This window comes from Vombatus ursinus, unplaced genomic scaffold (assembly GCF_900497805.2).
Source record: "Vombatus ursinus unplaced genomic scaffold, bare-nosed wombat genome assembly UNPS02014768.1, whole genome shotgun sequence".
Taxonomy (NCBI): Eukaryota; Metazoa; Chordata; class Mammalia; order Diprotodontia; family Vombatidae; genus Vombatus; species Vombatus ursinus.
In genome coordinates this window covers 22,834,265-22,858,049 of record NW_020954546.1, presented here as the reverse complement: position 1 = coordinate 22,858,049, position 23,785 = coordinate 22,834,265, and the positions used below count along the sequence as shown (strand labels likewise).

General features: G+C 43.1%; 1 protein-coding gene across 1 annotated transcript; it reads right to left on the bottom strand.

Moving 5' to 3' along the window:
• Nucleotides 1-188: 188 nt before the first annotated feature.
• On the bottom strand, nt 189-22,374 carry TLCD2 (TLC domain containing 2). The gene is made up of 4 exons (XM_027861703.1): nt 22,196-22,374; nt 22,003-22,085; nt 21,813-21,878; nt 189-244 (listed from the first exon to the last, which is right to left on the bottom strand). Exons 1-4 carry the CDS (start codon nt 22,372-22,374, stop codon nt 189-191), a joined length of 384 nt encoding a protein of 127 aa, XP_027717504.1.
• Nucleotides 22,375-23,785: the final 1,411 nt, after the last annotated feature.

Sequence of the window (23,785 nt, the reverse complement as noted above, 5' to 3'; positions counted from 1 at the left end):
CCGCGGTGGAAAAGGCACTAACATCCAATCCGCATCGGTCGAAGAAGATGGAGGATGGGCATAGCCAATAGGCGCCATGCATCCGGATTAGATAGGCGGGCCGAGACATAAGAGTGGCTTTGCCCCAGAAAAGGGGAGGGGCGCTCTGGGGAGAAGCCCCGCCTCTCCCACGCTCGCGCCCTTCCCCTTCAGTGTAGCTCTGGTCCCGCCTCGATCTTGTAGGTCTCCAGGACGATCGGCTTTCCTGCAAATATGTGGGCATTACATGTTTTTGCATAACTTATGCAAATGAACCCTATGCAAAGGTTTTCTGATTCCTCCAGACGTGTAGTCAGAACCCTAACGCTGGCCATAGGGCTGACCATGGACCTCAGAAGACCCTAGTCGAGTCTGACCTTTGACCTGTACTAGCAGGGTGTCCCTGGGGAAATTACTTAACCCTTTAGTGCCCCTAGACAACTCTAGGATTGTAAACAGCAAAGAGAGTGCCGACCTGCCATGGTAGAGTGAGTTTTCCTCGTTAGGAAATCACAGGTCCCACCCAACAAACAAAAACAGCCACTCTGAGAAGCATCCCCACCTTCCTCCCATGGAAACTGTGATGATGATGATGATGAAGAAGAAAAAGAAGAAATATCTGGCATTTGTACTGCCCTTTAAGACCTGCAAAGGGCATTGCGTGTATTATCGCATTAGAACCTCCTAACACTGGAGCTGTGAGGTTTATTATCCCCATTTTACAGCTGGGGAAACTGAGGCCCAAAGAGTGACTTGCCCATAGTACCATGTCTAGTGAGTGTGGACTGTCCATTGTCTGTCTCCACGGCTGACTCTCCCCATCCCTCTGGGCTTCTCTTTTCTCTCTGCCTCTCTCCATGTCCTGATTTTCATTTCTCCCAAGGACATACTGAAGACATTGACCTGCTGTTTCAGCTTTCCGGAGTCCCAGCTCTTCCTCTAGTTACTTTCCTCTTGTGTAAAATAATAATAATAGCTCATCTATAAGATTTCCAGAACATTTTCCTCACAGTAATCAAACCATCAACAAGCATTTATTAAGTTGGAGTGGCTAGGCTTCAGTCAGGAAGACCTGAGTTCAAACCAGGGTAAGTCACTTAAAATTTTTGTTTGCTCAGTTTCCTCATCTGTAAATGGGAGTAATAATAGCCCCTACCTCCCAGATTTGATATGATGATGATCCAATGAGATAATATTGGTAAAACACTTTGCAAACCTTCATGTGCTGTATGAATGCTGACTATTCTGACTACTTAGCAAAGTACTAGGCATGCTAAGAGAAAAATAAAATAGCCCCTGCCCTCAGGGAGCTTAAATTCTATCAGAGGGACCACATACACATATATAAGTACATATAGAATATATACAACCATGCAAAGTCGTTTAAGGAGGGACCCCACTAACAGCCAGGGAGATCAGGAAATGCTTCATGTCAAAGGAGCTGTTGCTTGACTTACATCTTGAAGAAAGTTGGGGTTCTAGGAGCTAGGGATGAGCAGTGAGCAGGCAATGAGGAATAGTTTGTGAAGAGGGACAGAGACCAGAGATGGAACATAGCAAGTGAGTGGGTCCTTTGCAGCTCTGACATTCTGTGACTGTTTCATTGGGTTGAGGTGTATGGGGTGGTCAGGAGGATGAGCACCTGAGGTGGGAGGGCTTACTAAGCCCTTTTCAGGGCTGGTCATCCACCTTTGATGTCCGCCTGTCACCCAACTTTCACACGTGGCTCCCAGAAGCTGTAGCGAGAGCAGTGGCCACACCCCAGTAAACAGTCTCAGAAGACAGGCTAACCCAGGCCAAGGGTAACTGATGGACCTCAAACCTGTCAATGAGTTAGGGGGATGTTTCACCCAAGCATGTGAAGACTTCCCCTGGCAGAATGGACAGATGAGAACATTTTGCTCCAACAGCCACGAAGGCGGCTGAAGCAGGCGCTGTGGAATGCTTAGAGCCTGGTCAGACACCCAAGATGCCAAGGTCATCCTGGGCCATTTCCAGTCATCCAGACTTTTATTTTGCCTCTGGACTTGAATGACTCTGGAAGAGAGAGTGAGGCTGATGACTTTTCACAACTGTGCCTCCTTTAAATCCAATTCACGCATAAGTCAAGACATCACCTCGAGATGTCGCTTTGAAAATGCAGGATGAACACAACCCTGGGTCAGAGAACTTAAAACTGGTACCTGTTACATTAAAAATAGTAATAACAATAACATTAATGACTCCATATTGCCCTTGTCCGACATTTCCTGAAGCTAAAGTTCCATCTGCTTGTAAAGTCACCTGATTTGGGAGAAGTCACAAGATTTCTCCCCCTCCTAAAGGTTCCCCAGCTTAAGGAATATCACAAAACTCCCGCTCTCCCTCTCACCTCAGTGTCTCTCTATACCCTTGTTACATTGAGAAATAAAGGTAAACTGAGATAGACTCCCAGCATGACCAATTTACTAGGCTAGCAGTAACTGATAAATTGGGTCTATGGCCTCTCAATAACCCTGAGGTAGGACTTACTAGCCTTCATATAGTTTTGGGAAGCACTGAATTGGGTAGGTGGGGAAGACAATGTGACTGGTTACAGGGTAAACAGCATCATGGCCAAGGGGACAACATGATTAGTTACATCAAGGAAATCTGCTGGCACCCACGTGGGGCTAGTAGCCACTCCTTTCAAACAATTAAGGAATGTTCATTGTTTTATGGGACCCCTCCCCATTTTATAATCTTTGTTAGGGGATCAAAACTACCAGACTTGCTGTCTCCTTGGAAGAGAGGAAAACTCCCCTAACTGTACAAGTTCAGGTGACATATCTTTTGAGGATGGTACCAAGTTAACTTGTGGGGCTTAAAGATAACAAACAGATGTCCTGGAAGTGTCTCAGGGGTTATCAGCATGAAAGGTGACAACTTTTAATTATAAGTTTAAACTAAGAGGGAAATCTGAATTTGTTAGCTCAACTTAAGGACATGGGTGGCATTAGGCAAATGAAAACTCAATTATAAAAATCAATACAATATAGAATCAATTACAAGGTGGAATTAATTTGAATTTCTCACCCTCCACCAGTGAGAAACCACATGTCTCAATCCCTACAATCCTATTTTTCCTGTTTTTCACTCCTTCCAAATTATATATTAACTTCATAGAAACCAAGCTTAGGAGTCCTTGGTTTACCTAGAGCCTTGGACCCGGTTTGTTTTGCAGCCACACGCATTGCTAAATAAATCACCTGTCTGGATGAAACGCAGTTTCTTTCCCCCCCCCACCTAATATACCTTAATCCTAATTTAAAAAACAATAACAATTGTGCCAAATGCAGGGTAGAGACTTAATAGATTGATTAAGAGGCAGAGACAGAGAGCCTAAAGGGAAGAAGAAGAAAAGTGGAAAGCAAGAAGTAAAAGAAGAAACAAAATCAAGGGGAGCAGAGAGAGAAGCGCTTACATACACACACATGGGCACAGCCAGGACTCTGGTGGGATAGTAAACTGAAGTGGAATTCTGCACAAAACAAAAAAAAGTGAGAAAAATCTCTACTCTAGGGGCATTGGGGGAGGCCAAAGGGGAAGGGAAGGAATAAGCATTTATATTTATATAGTACCTACTATGTGCTAAGTGCTTAGCTATAAGCTAAGCTACATAGGCTAAGTGTTAATCGGCATACAATTATTGTCTTATTTGATCCTCAGAACAACCCGAGAGGTAGATACTATTATTATCCCCATTTTACAAATGAGTAAACTGAAGTCAACCTAAGGTTAAGTGACCTACCCAGGGTCACACAGCTGGTAAGTGTCTGAGGCTGGATTTTAGCTCAGGTCTTCCTGACTTCCAGCCCAGTGCTCTGTACACTATGGCGCCCCCTAGTGCCAGCAACATGTAAGTCACAGTCCCTGCCTGCAAGGAGCTAACAGTTTACTCATGAAGAATTCACCCATTAGGGTCCATCTGCAAAATGAGTCAGAGAGTTATGATGAGAAGAGTGCTTTAGAAAGTGTTTTAAAGACTAATGGAGTGGAGGAGATTAATCTGGTGGTGGTGTGGCAATATCAATCAACCGCTCAATTGTTAAATGCCCATTACTGTCAGGCACTGTGCTAAGCACCAGGGATACAAAAAGGAGCAAAAGACAGCCCTTACCCTCGAGGAACTTACAATTTAATGGGAGAGAAAACAGAAAACATGCAAACAAATACACACAAAGTTATACACAGGATAAAAAAGAAATAATGAAAAGAGGGAAAGCCCCGGAATTAAGAGAGGTTGCAGAAGGCTTCCAGTAAAAGATGGGATTTTAGTTGGGATTTAAAGACAGCCAATATATCTGAGCAGGGAAAGCCTTGAGGCTGGGAGATCAGATAGGGGGTTGTTGTCACGACCAAGTGATGAGGCAGGAAAGGTCTGAACCAGAGTGTTAGCAGTGGGAATGGAAAAGAAGATACTCATGTTAGAGATTTTCTCTCTCAAAGTAAAGGTACTTTCTGAAATGGGAGAGTAAGAGCCATAGCTATAAGATCTCCTCCTCCCTCCTTCTATCCCCCAAATCTGGGGCAAATTGTACCACAAATACCCACAGCATCAGTGGGACAGGTTGGAGTGAAGTTTACAGCACATGCACGAGGCCAAGACAACTTCTCTAGCCACTAGGGGGCGCCATGGTGCATAGAACGCTGGGCCTATGGTACTGCAGGCCTCTTATGCCCAAGAAGTCGCTAGGTCTCCAGGTGTATTCACACTGCCCCTTGCTGGGCATAGGATCTCTGCTTCTCAGCTCTCTCAGCTGACCCCCTGAACCAGCTCTTCTCTATAACTCAAGTCCCAACTAATCAGGTTTAGAGACATTTGGAGGAGGCAGGAAGACCTGAGTTTAAATTTGACCTTTAATTCTTATTATCTGTGTGATTCTGAGCAAGTTGGATAATTTCCCTCAGCCTCAGTTTTTTCTCTATTTGTTGGTGTTCTGTCATGTCTGACTCTTCATGACCCCATTTGGGGTTTTCTTGGCAAAGATATTGGAGTGCTTTGCCATTTCCTTCTCCAGCTTATTTGACAGATGAGGAAACTGAGACAAACAGGATTAAGCGACTTGCCCTGGGTCACACAGCTAGTAAGTGTCTGAGGCTGGATTTGAACTCAGGAAGATGAGTCTTTTTGACTCCACGCTCTGCTCTCTATCCACTGCCTGCTTAGCTTTCCTCTTTATAATGGAGGTAATAATAGTACCTACCTTCCAGGCTTGCATTGCCTCTGATTAAAATTCAAACTTCTTACCTTGGCATTTAAAGCCTACCCTTCACAGTCTGGCTCTGCATGATCTTTCAAGGATTATTTCATATTACTCCTATTCACGAACTCTCTGTTCCAGTTAAATTGCCTGACTTGCTGTTCCTCATATTTGATATTCTATCTATCACCTTTGCCCAGGCTGTGTCCCATGCCTGGAATGTTCTTTCTTACCTCTGCATCTTAGAATCCTTAGCAATCCTTAACTTTGTGCAACTTAGGGATGATGTCCTATCAGAAGCCTTTCATGATCCCCCGAGTTCTACTGCCTTCTCCCTCCTCAAATTGTATTTTTAAAATCTTTTTTATTTTACCTTATTTATCTGTATTTATTCATCATATTGCATCCTTAGAGTAAAACATAAGCGTCCTAAGGGCAAGGTCTGCTTTTCATTTTCTCTGAGCACAGTGGTTTTTGCAAGATGGTAGGTGCAATAAATGCTTGTAGAATGAATGAATGAATGACAAGAGACTGAGAGACATCAGACCTGGGTTCTAGTGTGTTTCTACTTCTATCAGTATGACCTTGGACAAGTCACTTCTTCATCTTCTGTAAAATGAAAGTGGCTGAACTAGATCATCTTTAAGGTCATTTCCAGCTCTAAAGTCTCTTAAATCTACGAAACAGGGAAGTCAGGAAAATAGAGGAAAAAAATGGAAGTCAAAGAAGTGGGCAGGGGAACCAAGAATTCTTGTGCAATGTTAGAGAAGCCCAAGTGAGAATCAGATTTCAAGATAGGAGTAGCCTCCAGGGTTAGATGCCACAGAGAGGTCAAGAAGGATGAGAATTGGAGGGGGGAAAAGGGTCATTGAATGTGGCCATAAGGAAGCTTTGGCCACTGCCAGAACATGTTGCCCCCTCCCTGGCTTCCTTCAAGACTCAGTTCAGATCCAGCCTTCTAGGAGAAGCCTTTTCCTGGTGTTCGCCCAGCTGCTAATGCCTCTAATTTCATATTGCCTTCATCTACTCTGTCTGGATATGTAGCCAGCGCTATACCCGGCCCCCCTTCAGCATCGGGGTGTTGTTGCATGGCTTGAAGGGAGGCAGAATAGACATCTCTAGCCTCTTCTTCCACCACCCCTTTCCCAAGACAGACTTTAATTCCTGCCAGGGGGGCAAGCAAGAAGTTGGGGCCAGAGACCACGATATTCCCCTCAGAGACAGGGGTTACCAGGTTAAAGTTACATCTGTCTGCTCCTTTTAATGTTATTTCTTCTAGGAGATGTGATTTTCAGGTTCAAGCTAACTTCTGATCACTGTTCACTATTGGGGGAAGCAGGACCCCACGATCTATATCCAAGGTTTGATCCCTTTCCCATCAAATGCCAGTTCTACAATGAACACACATAGCAAGTAGCCAAGAAGCCCATTTATCCATTTACTTTTGTTTTGATAGCAAAACAGATATCAGAGAAGGTATACACAGGCCGGGGGGGGGGGGGGGGGGAACCTTCGGCCTCAAGGCCATATATGGCCCTCTAGGTCCTCAAGAGTGGCCCTTTGACTGAATCCAAACTTCACAGAACAAATCCCCTTCATAAAAAGATTTATTTTGTAAAATTTGGACTCAGTCAAATGGCCACACCCGAGGACCTAGAAGGCCACATGTGGCCTCGAGGCCCCTGACATAGGACAATATATACCAGATAATACAGAGTGAAGGAGTTCACCCACTGGAGGAGAGATCTCAACCAAGAGAGAGGGTCCTGGATCTCACCCAAGGGATGTTCCCTGGAGTCTCTAGTGTCACCAACATTATTGTTTATATTGTTTTACTGGTTCTGCTTATGTCACTTTGAATCAGTTCATATATCTTCCCATGCTTCCCATATTTATAGGTGGTGCAGTGGATAGAGACTAGGGATAGGGACATGATAGAGACTGTCAGCTCTTCTCATGTCTTTCCAGAATCTTGTCTTTCAACAACCTGAAGTGGGGTTGAGCTCTTTCATCTTCTCACTCAAAGCTGGAAGTCAAAAGTGCTAAGTCTGAAGAGACTCTGTAACTACAGAAGACTCAAGACTGGAGAGATGAAGCTGTCTCCCCTCTTGCTAACTCCACCCTGCCCTTGCCCATTCCCCTCATTCAGGGCAGGGCATTCATCTCTACCAATGAGGAGAGAGTCCCATACCAACGGGCTTTGGGACTGCGATTACATGTGTCTTACACGTACCTAACTATTTGCGTGTTATCTCCTCCATTAGATTGTAAGGCCCTTGAAGGCAGGGACTGGTTCTTCCCCTTTTCTTTATATCTCCCCTGCTTAGCACAGAGCTGGTATGTGGCAAACATTTAATAAATTTTTATCGATTGGCAGACTGTGGTTGGGGAGACAATAATATTGCAGGAGTTTAAGGAAGGATGGAGCAATGAGAACATGGAAGTGAATGGGGAGCACTCATTCTGCAAGTCTGGCCATCTAGGGACCAACACCAGCTCCACCCACCCCTGGGAGCCTTTAAACCAAGCCTGCCAGCGCTGAAGTCAGTGCAAGAGTTGGAGAGAGTCCTGCCCAGAACTAAAGCCAGTTTTTAGCCAGCCAATTCCATGCTCCCCTCCCAGGTCAATCAAATTAAGGTTCTTAAACTTTATAAGGAAACACAAAGTGTAGATATATTTCTTTTTAAAATGCATTTTTAATGATTTTTTTGCATCATCTACATTTTTCATTGTCCCCCTCCCGGGCAGTAATCTTTGCAATAAAGAATGAAAAAGAGGGGGAAATATTTCATCAAAACTAACACATAGGGGCAGCTGTGTGGCACAGTGGATAGAGCACTGGCCCTGGAGTCAGGAGGACCTGAGTTTAAATCCGGACTCAGGTACATAATACTTCCTAGCTGTGTGACTCTAGGCAAGTCACATAACTCCAATTGCCTCACTAAACAAACAAACTAACTAACTAACTAACTAACACATGTCTTGAAAAAGCCAGATAGTATAACCGGTGTTCTCTACCTATAGTTCCCTGCCTCTGTAAATAAGTAGGGGAGGCAGGCACTTTCCTTGGGCCAACCTTGATCATCCTCTTTCTACAGTGTTCAGTTTTTATCATTTTGTTGTTGTGCTTTCCATTTATGTCGCCAACATTATTGTTTATATTGTTTTACTGGTTCTGCTTATGTCACTTCGAATCAGTTCATATATATCTTCCCATGCTTCCCATATTTATAGGTGGTGCAGTGGATAGAGCACTGGACCTGGAGTCAGGAAAACCTGAGATCAAATCTGGCCTCAGGCACTTACTAGCTGTGGGACCCTGGGTAAGTCATTTAACTTCTTTTTGCCTCAGTTACCTTATATGTAAAATGGGGATCATAATAGCACCTACCTCACAGGGTTGCTGTGCGGAGCAAATGAGATAATATTTATAAAACATTTGATAAACCTTGTAATGTTACATAAATGCTAGCTATTATTTTTTTACATTGTTTCTTACAGTAGCAACATTCTATTACATTGTGTACGAAAACTTGCTTAGCCATTTCTTGCTTAACCAAAACAATCTGCTTTGTTTCCAGTTTTCTTTCTTTCTTTCTTTCTTTCTTTCTTTCTTTCTTTCTTTCTTTCTTTCTTTTTTTTTTTTGCTGCAACTACAAAAAGTGCTGCTATAAATGTTGGGATGTCTTCTGGGGCCTTCCTTTCTGTCATTGACCTCCTTAGGGTATATGCTTAGCAGTGGAATGTCTCTCTGGATCAAAGAATATGGACATTTTCGTTACTTTGTTCATATAATTCCAAATTGGCTTAGACAAATCTGTTCAGTTAGTTTGACACCTCATTGACATATCAGACCTTATTGTCTCTGTTATCTGTATGGGGAGCCCCATTCCCCTCTTCTTTGGAACAGGCTCTGAGTTGTCACCATTCCTGACTTGTGACCAGATGGATGTTGGAGGCTGGTTTCTGTCCAGTTGGCAAAGGACTTATGGTTTTTAATATGATGTAATGGGTTATTTCCCCACCCCATTACAGCAGCAAGAGGGATTTCTTGAGTTCATGATCAGTCATGGACCTTGAGGTGGATATGTCCAGGCTTGGAAGCAACCTTGTGAGTTCAAGAGTTCTGGAGGTCCTGATCTATTGAGAGGGGCAGCTGATTACTGCAGGTGGATGGAGCTGGCTTCACAAGAAACTGATGCATTGGAGAAGACGATGGGTAGCCAAAGGATTGGAACAAGCCTAGCTGTTTTACTAGCATATATGCACTGAGAGTTTGGGGACAACACTAAGCCGAGGTGAAATGTAAAATGCCTTATTAGTAGTACTGCAAAATGCTTTGTGTTCTGATGAAGGTTATGTATCATCTTCCCAGCAGATTGCAACAGTAGCCATAAATTGTTGCAGAATGCTGTTTTAAGTTTCAATTTTGTTAAATACACATCTGTATGTATTTTGTGTTTAGTATTCCTTTTGTGCGTAGGAACAAATTATTTGTCCCATATCTGATTCATGTGTACATTAAGAATAAGGTTTTTATTCCCTACTTTTGGGGAGGGGTCCTATTCATGAGTCCTAAGTAGAATCATCCTTGAGGAACTGGGATGGGAGGCTGAACAAGCCAAAGAATATAAGAAAAAAGAGCCCAGCCTCTCTCATAATAGGAGGGCTTCCCCAGGACTGAATCCTGTCTAACTGCATGCCTGGGCACAGCCAGGGAATGGGCATAGCATTGACAGCCCAGAAGCTGTATCTTAAGGTTAGATTTGCCCTTTGCTTTTTGTAACTATGTCAAGTATATATGGAGAAGGTTCCTCTGGACAAAGACCATGCCTATACAGGGGACCTCAAGAGGTGGAGGTGAGCAGGGAGGGAGGGCATTCCAGGCATGGAGACAAGCAATGAAAAAGTTCAGGAGATGGGGTGTCTTGTGTGAGAAACAACAAGAAAGACAGGATGGCTAGAACCTAGAATGGAAGAGAGTCACGTGAAATAAACCTGAAAAAGTAAGCTAATATCAGATTGTAAAGGGCTTTAAATAATGCTAACAGTAGATTGTGAAGGGCTTGAACTGACTAACAGAGGAGTTTGTATTTGATCTTGGAAGAATGACTGGAGCTTCCTGAGCCTGGAAGGAACAAGGTCAGACTTGAGCTTGAGGAAAATCCCTTTGGTGGCTATGTCAAAAATGGATTGGAGGCTTGAGGCAGAGGGGCCAAGCAGGGGTTATTATAACAATCCAGACAAGAGATGATGAGGGCCTGATGGAGGGGGTGGCTGAGGGATCGGGGTAGGCTTTGGTGGGATGGTGGGAGGGCAAGGAGATGATGGGTGCTGTTTGGGTTGTGTTGAGTATGAGACGATTATGGGACATCCACTTGGAAATGTATAATAGACAATTGTGATATCAGACTAGAGCTGAGGAGAGAGATGAGGGGTGATATTGATCTGGGAGTCATTTCCAGAGAGATGATAATTGAACCATAAGGACCAAAGGAGAAGGTATAACAAGGGAAGAGAAGGCCCAGACGGAGCCTTAGGGTATACCCACAGTTAGGCGGTATATGTATGTTGCAACAAAGTAGACTAATAGGTGGAAGGAAAACAAAGAGAGAATGGAGCCACAGAAATCCATAAAGAGAGGAAATCAACAATAACAAATGCTTCAGAGAGGTCCAGGATGAGGACCAAACTGAAGCCACAGGTTTGGATAACCAAGAGATTCTTGGTATTTCCCAAAAGTCACTAAACTATACAATCCGGCTACTAGGCCTATACCCCAAAGAAATCAAAGAAAGAGAAAAAGGGCCCATTGGTACAAAAATTATATAGCTATTCTTTTTATGGTGGCAAAGAACTGGAAACTGAGGGGGTACCCATCCATTGGGGAGTGACTGAACAAATCATGATGTATAAATGCAACAGAATATTTTTGTACTGTAAAAAATGTTGAAAAGGATGGTTTCAGATGAACCTGAGAAGACTTGTATGAACTGATACAGAGTGAAATGAGCAAAACCAGGAGAACAATTTATATAACAACATTATAAAGACAGCAACTTTGTTTTTTTTGTTTTAGGCAATTGGGGTTAAGTGACTTGCCCAGGGTCACACAGCTAGTAAGTGTCAAGTGTTTAGTCTGAGCCCGGATTTGAACTCAGGTCCTCCTCACTTCAGGGCCAGTGCTCTATCCACTGCGCCACCTAGCTGCCCCCAAGACAGCGACTTTGAAAGACTTAAGAAGTCATATCAGTGCAGTGACCAACCATGATTCCAGAGGACCCATGATGAAGAATGCTACCTACCTCCTGACAGAGAGGTGATGGGCTCAAGATGTAAATGAAACATGCATGTTTGGACATAGCCAAAATAAGGATTTGTTTTGCTTACTTACTCATGTTTGTTACAAAGGTTTTTTTTTTCCTTTTTTGGGGGGTGGGGGGAGTGGAGAAGGATGCAGGAAAGAGAGAAAATAAGTGTTTGCTAATAGATAAAAATAAAAGTTAAAAACTTTGGAGCAGTTTCTGTTGAATAAAGCCAGAAGCCAGACTGCAAAGTGTTAAGAAGAGGAAAATGGAGGTGATTAGAAAAAACAGCTTTTTCTAGGAGTTTGACAGTGAAAAGGAGGATATTTGAAAATAGCTTGAAGGGTATGGTAGGGTCAAGCAAAGGTCGTTTAAGAATGAGCAAGACCTGGGCATGTTTATAGGAAGCTGGGAAAGAGCCCTGGAAGGCAAGAAATATCGAGAGGACAAGAAGCGTGTCAGTACACAGCCTCCCACCTCATGCTGCAGTCTTTTCTACAAACTCTTTGGCAGGTGGCCAGACAACCTCTCTCAAAAGCCCTCCCTCCATCCACAGAGACTTCACTAACTCACAAGGCAATCCATTCCATTGTTGGACAGCTCTAATTATTGTGTTTTCCTCTGATGGCTGAAAAACTATGGTAGATGAATGTCATGGAATATTATTTTTTTGCAGCAAGAAATGAAGAATAAGATGAATTCAGAGAAATATGGGGAAATTTGCAGGAACTGGGACAGAATGAAATAAACAGCATCAAGAGAAAATATACAGGCTGACAACAATAGAAGTGATGAGCTCCTCTGAGGGATGGAAAAACCAGCAAGGATCTCACATGAAACATCTCAATGAAACACCCCTCCTTTCCCCCCCCCAAAGGTCGGAGGGATTTGGGGACAGAATATTGTATATGTTGTCAGATATGATCTCCGATGAAGAACTTGGGCCTTTTCTTTGTCACAAAGGGGAGGAGTGAAATGGGAAATGATGGACAAGAGACATCAATTAAATATATTTTTAAAAATAAAAAAGTTTTTCCTTAAAAAAAATACATGCAGAAATATGCCCTGTTCATGTTTAGTTTGAATAAATACAGTAAAAAAGTCAATATTTCCCAAATTAATTTATGGATTTAATTAATTAGCAATCAAAATACCAATAGGCTACTTTACAGAATTAGAGCATTTTAACAAAATACATATGGAATATGAGGAACAGTGAGAAAGAGAATGGGTGATAGACTTCCTGCACCAGGTTTCGGAATGTATGAGAAAGAAACAATTACACAAACTGTCTGCTTCCAGAAAAAGAACAGAGAAGCAGGTCAATGACATAGAATAGTGAACCCAGAAATAGAAGCCAATGTATAGAAGAGGACAGTACTTGATAAAAGCATGTCTAAAAATACCACTGGAGAATGGAATCAATCTTCAGTTTAAAAAAATGGTTGAGAAAATTGCATAGCTGCAAGGCCAGAAAATATTTAAAGACTTGAAGAAAAAGAAATAACATTTATTTCAATTATGGAGGGAAGGAACATTTTTATCAAACATAATTGGAATAAGTTCTCAGTGACAAAATCCATGGGTTTGATTATACAGGGATTATGGGGTTTTGTCCAACAAATAGTAATAGCCCCAAAATGAAAAGAAAAAAAAAACACTGTGAAAGAATATTTGTGGTAAATATAGAAGACAAAAGCCTGGTATCTGGAATCCATAAGACTGTTATAGGGGTATGCACACTCCCCAATGGCAAAATGGTCAAAGGATGTAAACAGGCGATTTTTGGAGGTGGAAATACAGATTGTTAATAACCTCATGGGGAGGACACGTGGTATAGTAGATAGAGAGTTGGCCTCAAGTTAGGAAAACCTGAGTTCAAATTTCTCTTCTGAGAAGTCCCAGTTAGATGACCCTGGGCAAATCATTTAACCTCTCAATGACCTAGGAAACTAGGTGGTTTAGAAACTGGTTATTTTTAAAGTTTTCAGTTCAAAACACTGTTTTCTTAGAAGGCTGATAGGTAAGGTTTTCTTCATTCAGGGAAGTCTAGAAAGGAATTCAGATTGAAGGAATATTTTTTTTCTTAATTTTTTTCTAAAAGGAAGGGGGTCTTAGTGTGTTTCCACAGACCGCATGTTGCAGTACAGGTTATTGATATGCATTGGGTGGGAGATCTTACCAGGAGTTTACTACCTCGATGAAATCACAAGTCTCTGTTCCATATGGATTGATGAACTCTTTTTAGGGAGAATGGACTTACAGGTGAAAGATACAGAAGCAGATTCCTGCTTCCCAACAGTTGGTGCTAGCTCTAAGGGGTATGAGCTGTCTCAGGAGGTAATGAGTGGGTTTCCTCTCATTGAAAGGCTTCAGGCAGAGTCTGGGTTTCTACTTCCCATGTCATTGTAGAGATTATTGCTTAGGTATAGGTAGATGGTCAAGGAGAACCCTTCCAGATCTCTCCGAATCTGTAACTCTAAAGTGATGGCCACATACAGGAGGAGTCAAAAGCCTGAATGTGGTGAAGACCCAGAGCAAGTATATGTTTTATTTGTTTGTTGTTTGATTGTTAATTTGTTTGGTCTGATTCTACTTGTTAAAATATACAGTTGGGTTTTTCTTTTTTATTCTTTGTTATAAGGGATGGCTATCTAAGAGAAGGAAGGGTAGAGGATATAATCAAAAATGAAAGTCATGTAAAAATATAAATAAAATTGAAAGTTTGAAAAACAAAATATGCAGGTATAAGATTTATTGATTTTTTTTCTTCCTCAGCTAACTGAGATTTAAATGGTTCAAAATCTAGTGCTTTGGTTGCTGTGATTGATGCAATGGTTAATTGGTTATTAATGTTGACTTTACAGTAATGTGGGGTTCTTTATGTTCTACCTACTATTAAGTTGAAATCTGTCCTCCTGTTACTTCTACCCAGTAGTCCTAGCTCTCAAAGCACTAACTACTATAGCAATTTTACTTTATGGAGTAAATCAATTGGGGGTAGGGATGCCCCAAGATATTACCCTGTGGGACTTAGGGGGTAGGCTGTAGTTAAACAGAAGCTGGAGGAAATCCTGAGGGAAATGCTCGGGAGGCGTGTGCCCTGTCATAAGTAGCAGGGCAGGATGTGGAGCCCAGGGCTACAGAGAAACTCCCTTGGGAAGGAGAAGCTCATAGTGCATGTGCCCTGGAGTGGTGTGGTGATCAGGGCTGTTCAATTACTACCATTTGCCTCTCACCCTAACTGACTGATTAACCAGATGAGTTTCTGGATATAAAACCTCCTTCTCTACTCTGGAAAACACTGTCAAGAGATCTATTATTCTCTTTCTCTTTTTTTGTTAGCTCCAAGCCCCCTACCAGAGACAGCACTTCGATGTTAGATCTGGTTCTACGTCTTCTCTAGGGATGTTTGCTCCCAAGTTGCCTCCTCCCAACTGTGTTACCAGTAAGTATGCCTGACTCAAAAATGTCAGAGGTTAGCACAGTTCATACGGACAAAATAAAGGGAAAATAAACAGACTGTCCTTATGGCCAGAAGAAAAGGCTTCAAGTTCCCATAAAAGAACCCAAGGAGAGAAAGGAAGCACAGGGTTATCACTTTGGGGTACACAGTGTTGATGGAGGAGGTGGTTGAGCAGCACAGTTTCAGTCCCGATGTATCTGGTGTCTGATCGGGGAATAAGCAGGTCCCTTTCTTTGTGATGGTTGCCTCTGCTTGAGTTTCCACTCTCCTAATTCTATGTGTCTTCTTACATCTTCCCATTCTCCAGTTCCATGAGTCTTCCTCTCATCCTGTTAGGGGCTGGCCTCCTCTTCACGTAGGTTTTCTGGGCTCAGTGAACTAAGTTTTACAGGAACTGGGGAAAAGTAAAATGAGTAGCATGAAGACAAAATGTACACAGTGATGAAAACAATGTAAGTGAAAAGGTCACTGAAAGAATTCTGAGTAATGGAAAAACCGACAAGGATCTCAAAGGCTTAACTTAATGTTTTCAATAAAAAAAATCTATTTCTTCCCTCTCTCCCAGACCCTATCATGGGAAAAAATATAAAAACTATTTTAACAAATATGCATAGTCAAGTAAAAACAAATTTCCCCATTGGCCATGTCCAAAAATACATGTCTCATTTTGCACCCTAAGTCTATCACCTGTCTATCAGGAACAGGCATCATTATGGGTCCTCTGGACTTGTGGTTGGTCATTTCAATGATCAGAGTTCTTAAGTCTTTCAAAGTTGCTTGTCTTGGGGGAAAAAAAGTTGCTTGTATTTATAAGGTTGTTAGTATATAAATGGTTCTCAATGGTTTCGCTCACTTCACTCTACATCAGTTCATATAAATCTTTGCAAGTTTCTCTGAAAATCAACCTTTCCTCATTTATTATAACAGTATTCATCACATCTATATATAATCATTTATGATCATAAATTGTATATGTATGTCATAATTTGTTCAGTCATTATCCAACTGATGGGCAATCCCCTTAGTTTCCCATTCTTTACCACTACAGAAAAAAGGCTGCTTTAAATATTTTTGTACATGTGGGTCTTTTTCTACTTTCTTTGAGTGCTCTGCAGTAGAGACAGCGTGGTGGTATTGTTAGGTCAAAGGGTATGCACAGTTCAGTAACTTTTAGTAATTAGTGGGACACAGCACCAATTCACAGATCTACCAATAGTGTGCTAATGTGCCAGTTTTCCTGTAGCCCCTCCAACATTTGTCATCTTCCTTTTTCATTAACTTTGCCAATATTATGGTTGTAAGGTGGAATCTCAGAGTTACTTTAATTTTAATTTCTCTAATTGTTAGTGATTTGGAACATTTTTATATGAATATAGATAACTTGGATTTCTTCCCTAGAGACCTGCCTGCTCATATGCTTTGACTATTTATCAATTGGGGAATAGTTCTTATTCTTACAAGCTTATTTATTTTTGTGTGAAAATGTTTATATTTTTTCCAATTACATGTAAAAACAATTTTTACCATTCATTTTTTAAAATTTTGAATTCTAAATTCTCTCCTTTCCCTCCTTTCCCCCTCCTTGAGAAGGCAAGTAATTTGATATAGATTATACATGTACAGTCATGCAAAATACATTTCCATATTAGCAATGTTACTAAAGAAAACATGGGCCAGAACCAAAACAAAGCAAAATGGGAAAAAGAGAGTTTGAAAAAAAATTACAATTCATTCTGCATTCAGACTGCATCAGTTCTTTCTCTAGAGGTGGATAGCATTTTTTATCCTAAGGCCTTCAAAAGTGTCTTGGATCATTGTATTGCAGAGAATAGCTAAGTCATTCATAGTTGATCATCATAAAATATTGCTGTTACTGTGTACAATGTTCCTCTGGTTCTGTTCACTTAACTTTGCATTCAGTTCTTGTAAATCTTTCCAGGTTTTTTTTTTTTAAAGCTTCCTGTGCACCATTTTTTATAGCATAATAGTATTCCATCACATCTTGTCCAACCATTTCCCAATTGATGGGTATCCCCTCAATTTCTAATTCTTTGCTACCACAAAAAGAGCTGCCATAAATATTTTTGTACTATTCTTACAAATTTGAATCAGTCCCATGTAGATATTGTAAATGATAGACTGTTATCATAGAAACTTGCTGAAAAGATTTTTCCTAGTTTTCTGTTTCCCTCCTAATTTTAGAAGTTTTGTTGTGCAAAAGCTTTTACATTTTATGTAATCAACATTGCCTATTCTATCTTCTTTGATTCTCCTGGTACCTTACTTTATTAGGAACGGTTCCCCTATTCATGTATCATATTTCTTCCTTGTTGTTGTGTTTATGATGTTACCCTTTATGTCTAAGTCATGTGTCCATTTGGAGTTTATCTTGGAATACAATCTGAGATGCTAGTCTTTACCTAATTTCTGCCACATTGCTTTCTACTTTTCTGGTTGTTTTGGTTGAACAGTGAATTCCTATCTAAGTAGCTGGGGTCTTTGGGTTTATCAAACATTATACTACTGTGTTTGTTGGCTTCTGCTTGTTGAGTTCCCAGTCTGTTTCACTGCATGACCTATTTCTTAACCAGTAGCAAATCATTTTGATGACTGCTTTAAGTATAGTTTGAGATCTGGTACTGCTAGGCCTCCTCCCTTCCCACTTTATTTCATTATTTCCCTTGAAGTTCTTGACCTTTTGTTCCTCCAGATGAATTCATTATTTTTTCTTTCTAGTTACATAAAGTAATCTTTTAGTAGTTTGGTATGGAATCGAATAAGTACATTAATTTAGGGAGTATTATCATTTTTATTATGTTGGCTCAGCCTACCCATGAGCAATTGATATTTCATTCTGTTTTTATTTGTGTAAAGAATGTTTTATAGTTTTTTGATATAGTCCTTTTGTATGTCTTGGCAGGTAGACAGTCAAGTATTTTATATTCTCTGTAGTTTTTAAAATTCTATTTTATTTTCAGTTCCAAATTCTCTCCCCCTTCCCAGCTCATTGAGAAGACAAGAAAAATAAGGCCCATTTCTGTAGTTATTTAAGTGGAATTCTATTGCTTTCTGCTAGGTTTTGTGGGTAACATAAAGAAATGCAGATTTCTTTTTCCTAGTTTGGTCCTGGACTTTCAAGGGTCACTTACACATGGATACATAATCGCTTCCTATTTTTGCTAATAAAGTGATAAGTTCAGTTGTTTGTACATTGTAGAAGTGAATATAATGATAGTATTTTTGAAAACTGAGCACCCTCGGACAAGGTCCAAGTTGATTCACCCCAGTCATGGCTCTGCTACCTCCATACAGAAACCACACAGCACAAGGCTACTCCTTCCACATGACAGACCTTCACTCATTCAAAGACAGTGATCCTGTTTCTCTCTGCCCTCTGAACCCTACCCCCACTAAATCCTTGAATGACATGCTTTCCAGACTCCTCCCCATTCTGGTCACCCCTAATCTGGACACACCGCAGTCTGTCAGTGTCTGTCCTTCTGAAAATGAGGTGCCCAGGTTTGATTTTCCCAACAAAATTCACAATGGATAGCTTGGATCTTACAAGCAAAGTAGGAGTCAAGGTCGTTTATTAAGAGATAAGGTGGGAAGTGTTGGTGGTGGGGTAAGTTGAGGACTTGAGGAGAGTGAAAAGAGGAGTGTAATAGGGATTCCAGAAACACTGTGTTGTCCAGGAACAGAAACAGAGAAAACAGATTTTTTGGGGTTGATTCAGTCTTGGGGATTAGCAAAGTGAGTCCAACAAAGGGCAAAAACATGAAGGAATCTTCCCCGAGGGTTTTTCAGTTTTCAAAGAGGATCACAGGCAGAGAGTGACATTTAAGCTAAAAACCTGAATCACTATTGTGGAATTAGTACAGTGGTGGCATGGTGTGCCAGGTAGTTTGGGAGGGTTACCTAGGGCTGGAGGGTTCCCAGAACCCCTCATATCACATCACTGCTTACATCTTTACCTCTGATGTAAGAGCTCAAGTTTGGGCACCTTCCCAGCCCCTCCCTTAACTGTGGAGCACATGCAGGCTTGCAGAGGACTTGGCAAGCATGAGTATTGCCTCAGCCTAGTTGGAGGAGGGAAGGAGCAAGGGGGTATGAAGCATTTTGTAATATTAAGTTAATCGATATTAGGTGGTCGGCAAGGAGGTAAGGCCTACCGGTAGCCTCTGGTCTTTCACACCAGACCTGTAGATTGATGGCAGGGGACAGTTTCAGCTGTGGTCATTGTATGTATGGTCGGTGCCTTTTCAACCTCCCAACAAAGAAATAGAAATGGCACATAAGAAGAGACTTGATGGAATTGATTCTGGATTCAGAGGACTAGGTTCAAATGTGATCTGTCTTTACTTTGTGACTGTGGACACGTCACTTTTTGGGTCTCTGGGCCTCAGTTTCCTTATCTGTAAAATGAAGGGATTAAAATTTTAGGTTTCTAGTCATTAGATCTATAAGGGCAATGGGTGGTGTGTGTGTGTGTGTGTGTGTGTGTGTGTGTGTGTGTGTGTGCGCGCGCGTGCTGTGAGGTGGGTGGGTGGGGGAATCAATGGGGAAAAATTAGGGGAAACTTTCCCCAGTAAATCCTCTTTTATAAATTCTGGTTTTGGGCATGGCAAATTCAGGTTTTGTGTGCCATAAAATAATAACGACTGATCCTTTATATAGCCATTTAAGGTATGCAAAGCAATTTACAATCGCAATTACACTTAATCCTGGAAGTAATTTTGTAAGCTAAGTGCTACAGCTATGATCCCCATTTTATAGCTGAGGAAACTGCAGTTCAGAAGTGTGACTTGTACATGGTCAGGTAGGATCCAAACCCGGGTCCATCACTCTCCTAGCATAGCATTCCATCATACAACACTTAGAGTAGATATTGACCAGAAACACCACCTTGGTTTCAAAGGTTGTTGGAAATCTTTCTAGAATTCCCAAATCTCCTTTCTTGGCGTTTGTCTCTATGTCTTTATTCTGGTCTGCCTCTTACTTTTGTGTATCTAATAGTGACTATAACAGCACTTACCCTCCACGCCTATGTTCACTCCATAGTCTCCTCCAACACCCTCAATATTACTATGTTTTAACTTCCTGTCTATCCCAACTCAAAGGCCACTTGCACCAATCAGCTTCCCTGATTCCTTCTCCTCCACACCATGTGGCAATGCCCTTTCTTCTCTATGGCCCTCCGGAAGCACTTGGTTCTTATGTCACTTACAGGGTGCTATTCTTCTTTACGTGGCGGGAGGGGGGGTGCTGGGGTTCACATCCTCTTCAGATGTCAGCTCTGGGGTGCTTACCCTCAATTTTATATCTCCCCAGCACCTCTGCTAAGTGTTCTGTATACAACAGGCCCTTAATGAATGGCAGTCATGTTGAATTCAATTTCCATGACACTGTTTCTTGTTCCTACTATGTAGGCTATTTCTATTGATATTAACTGTATTAGAAATGGAAATGTCTTACCATCATTATGAAAAGTTTTGTCCTCATCCCCTTAAAGCATCCCAGGATACCCACATGTCCCTCTACCACATTTTGAGAATAATAATAGTAAATAGCTAACTATGTGCCAAGGTAGCTAGGTAGCTAGGATACAGAACGGGGCCTAGAGGCAGGAAGACCTGAGTTCAAATCCAGCCTCAGACACTCACTAGCTGTGTGATCCTGGGCAGGTCACTTAACCTCTGTTTTCCTTAGTCTGCTGGAGAAGGAAATGGCAAACCGCTCCAGTAACTTCGCCGAGAAAATCCCACGTGGGCATCACAGAATGAGACATGACTGAATAATAAGACTACATGCCAGGCACTGTGTTAAACATTTAGTCCTCACAACAACCCCGGGAGGCAGGTGCTGCATTTTGCAGATGAGGAAACTGAGGCAAATAAATAGTAATGAAGTGACGTGCCCAGGATTATGTGACTATTGTCTGAGCTTGGAACTCAGATCTTCCTGGCTCCCTGCCTGGCACTCTTTCTACTAAAGAGGGGACTATTGCTCTGCCGGTTGTTTCTTTTATTTCTGTTTTTGTGGGTTATCTGATTGCAGTCTGTACAGCAACCCTGTTTTACTTCAATCTTCTCATCTGCCTGAAGCTCAAAGGGGCGAATGAATTCTGCTTAATAAGGTGGTTGACGTTTGTTGTTCAATGATACTAAAGAGAACCCAAGCCTTTCGGGCACAGCTCTGTCGAAACTGCTTTCTTCCTTTATATCTACTTCTGTGGTCATCCATTTACAATGTGGCAGAAGGAATATAGGGTTGGACTGGAAGTCAAGGAAACCTGGGTTCGAATCTCACCTCTGCTATTTATAGCTGTGACCCCAGACAAATCAGTTCACCTCTCTGGGCCAGCTTCCTTGTGTTTTGGTGTGTGGGCAGTAATACCTCTATACGCTTACCTCCTGGGCTATCTCAAGACCCAAGTGAGATGATGTATGTAAAGCATCATTTCAATGTCAGCTGCGGCCATCTTGCTGGCCTGGCTGTTCTAGAGATGGACCTCCAAAACTTTGCCTCTCATAATCTTACCCATCCTTTCTATTTTTGTCCCTTAAAAAAACCCCAAACAACCCTTTCTTTGTGTTTTTAGCTCATTCTTTCCAGTTGTTTTCCTCCTCCTCCTTCATCCCTTTATGTGGTCTCTCTTGGTGTTTCTTCCTCTATCTACAGCTTGTCTTTCTTCATCTGGTTCTCTTTTCTGGTTCCCATTCATCTCTGCCTTCCTGTTTTTACATGCCATGTTTGAGGGGCAGTGCAGTAGATAGAGCACTGGCCTCGAGTCAGGAGGACCTGAGTGCCACGACCGGCCAAATGTTTGATTCCATAGAATATCCACCCCATCCGCCAGGAAATAACCTGCACGGGTGAAAGGGGGGTAGGGTGCTGAGCTCCAGAGACCCCAGCCTCAGTCCCCATGGGGTGGAGAGAGAGGAGGCATGTCCCTGGAGTTCAGCACCCCGGCTCCGCCTGCCCCACTCACCGATGGACAGAGAGACCAGACAGTCAGTCCTAGGTGGGCAGCTGTGGGTGAAATCCGAGATCAGATGTGAGTGCTGGTACATCCTGGGAGAGAGGGACTGGGCAGAAGGTCAGAGCCCGCGCCTCCGCCTGACCCCGCTTGACCCCTCCGCTCTCTCCGGGGTCCCCCCCTTTAGGCTGCCGTGCCCCCGCACCAGAGCAGCGCCCCGACCCCGGCCAGCAGGCTGTGCACGAGGGAGGCACAGATGTTTCTCCACGTCCAGCGGTCTCGGGTGTCGGCGAGGCGCGGGGTGGGCAGCAGCTCGAGACTCCGGTGCAGCCCCCTGAACGCAGCGAAGGAGGCAGCTGCCACCACGAGTCCGGCCGGCGCCATGGAGGGACGCCTGTCCGCCCGTCAGTCCGTCCGTCCGCCCGCCCGCCCCCTTCCCCCCGTAGCCGCCGGACTCACGCTTCCGCTCCAGCGCTTTCTCGCCCCGGCTTCCAAAGCCTCGGAGAACTTTTCTGGGGCTTGGCCACGCCCCCATGCCCCGATCTTCATCCCCATTGGCTTCCCCGCCAGGAGGCCGCCTCCGTAACCACGGCAACCCGCCGGGTCCTGCCCTCGCGTGGGGGGGATCCCCACGTGCACCCTCTAGATTTCGGGGGCTCGGAACTTCCACTGGGATCCACTCGGAGGTTGGGACTGCGTGCCTAGGACCGAGCTGCTAGGTAAATGGGCTTCCGTGTACCAAATCCACCGATGGCCGGAGGACCCCGCCCCTGCACCTTTTGCTTGGTTCCCTTGCACACCACCCCCACTCCTGGCTTCACCCTTTCCCTGGTTTAGCCTACCGCGTCATGCCTCTAAGGCAGAGGTGGGGTGAACCTTCTGCCCAGGACACCTGAGCCTCACCACCTCCTCTGCCCTGCCTCTTCTCCCGGGCTAACACCCTAGAACCCTGCCCCGTTTCAGTCCCTCGTGCCGGGAGACCCCCGTGCCCAATGGCACCATCAGACTGACTGGGCAGAGGGGAGGGAGGGTCCAGGGTCAACTTCTTAAAGATCTTCACGGCCCCTTGGGGCCTCCTCAGATTACCATGGCGATATAAAGTCTGGTGGAGGGGATGGAGTTCAAATCCTGCCTTAGACACTTTACTAGCATGTGGTGCCTAACCTCAGCCTCAGTTTCCAGATCTGTAAAAGGAGTTAATAGTATCTACCTCTCAGGGTTATCGTGAGGATTAAATGAAACATGTCAAGGGCTTTGCAAACCTTAAAGTTCCATCCACTATGATGAGGATGGTTTAGCAGCCCTAGTTCTGAATGCATAGACCCCACTTTTTCCTCAGTCCCACGCAAACCAAAAGCCTGGGCAGGTGTTACTTCAAGTCCACTGGCGTAGACACTGGCTGACCAAGCAGTTAGGGTCAGAGGTAAAATGAAAGACATGAGTATTTGTGGGTCAGGTGGACCACCCATCTCCCTCACAAAGGGAGGGCAAAAGTGGGAGAAATCTAATCTCCACAGATTGAAATCTTCTCGAATCATAGGAATAGTCCCTTCAGCTAGAGGAGAAAGAGCCTCCTTCCCCCAAACCATAAGTAACAGGAAGAGAGCAGGAGTGCTCAGGGTATGGTTAAGGTGCTTTGGCCAGGCCCTTGTTGGTGGCTGGGCAGTGACTTTGGGACCAGTTGGTGCTGGTACCAAGAAAGAAGGAATGCTCCTAACCCTTTCCCAGCCTTCACCAAGGTCTGACCCTTTCCCTTTCATAAACACCTCTTGTTTCACTGTGCTTTCATGAATTC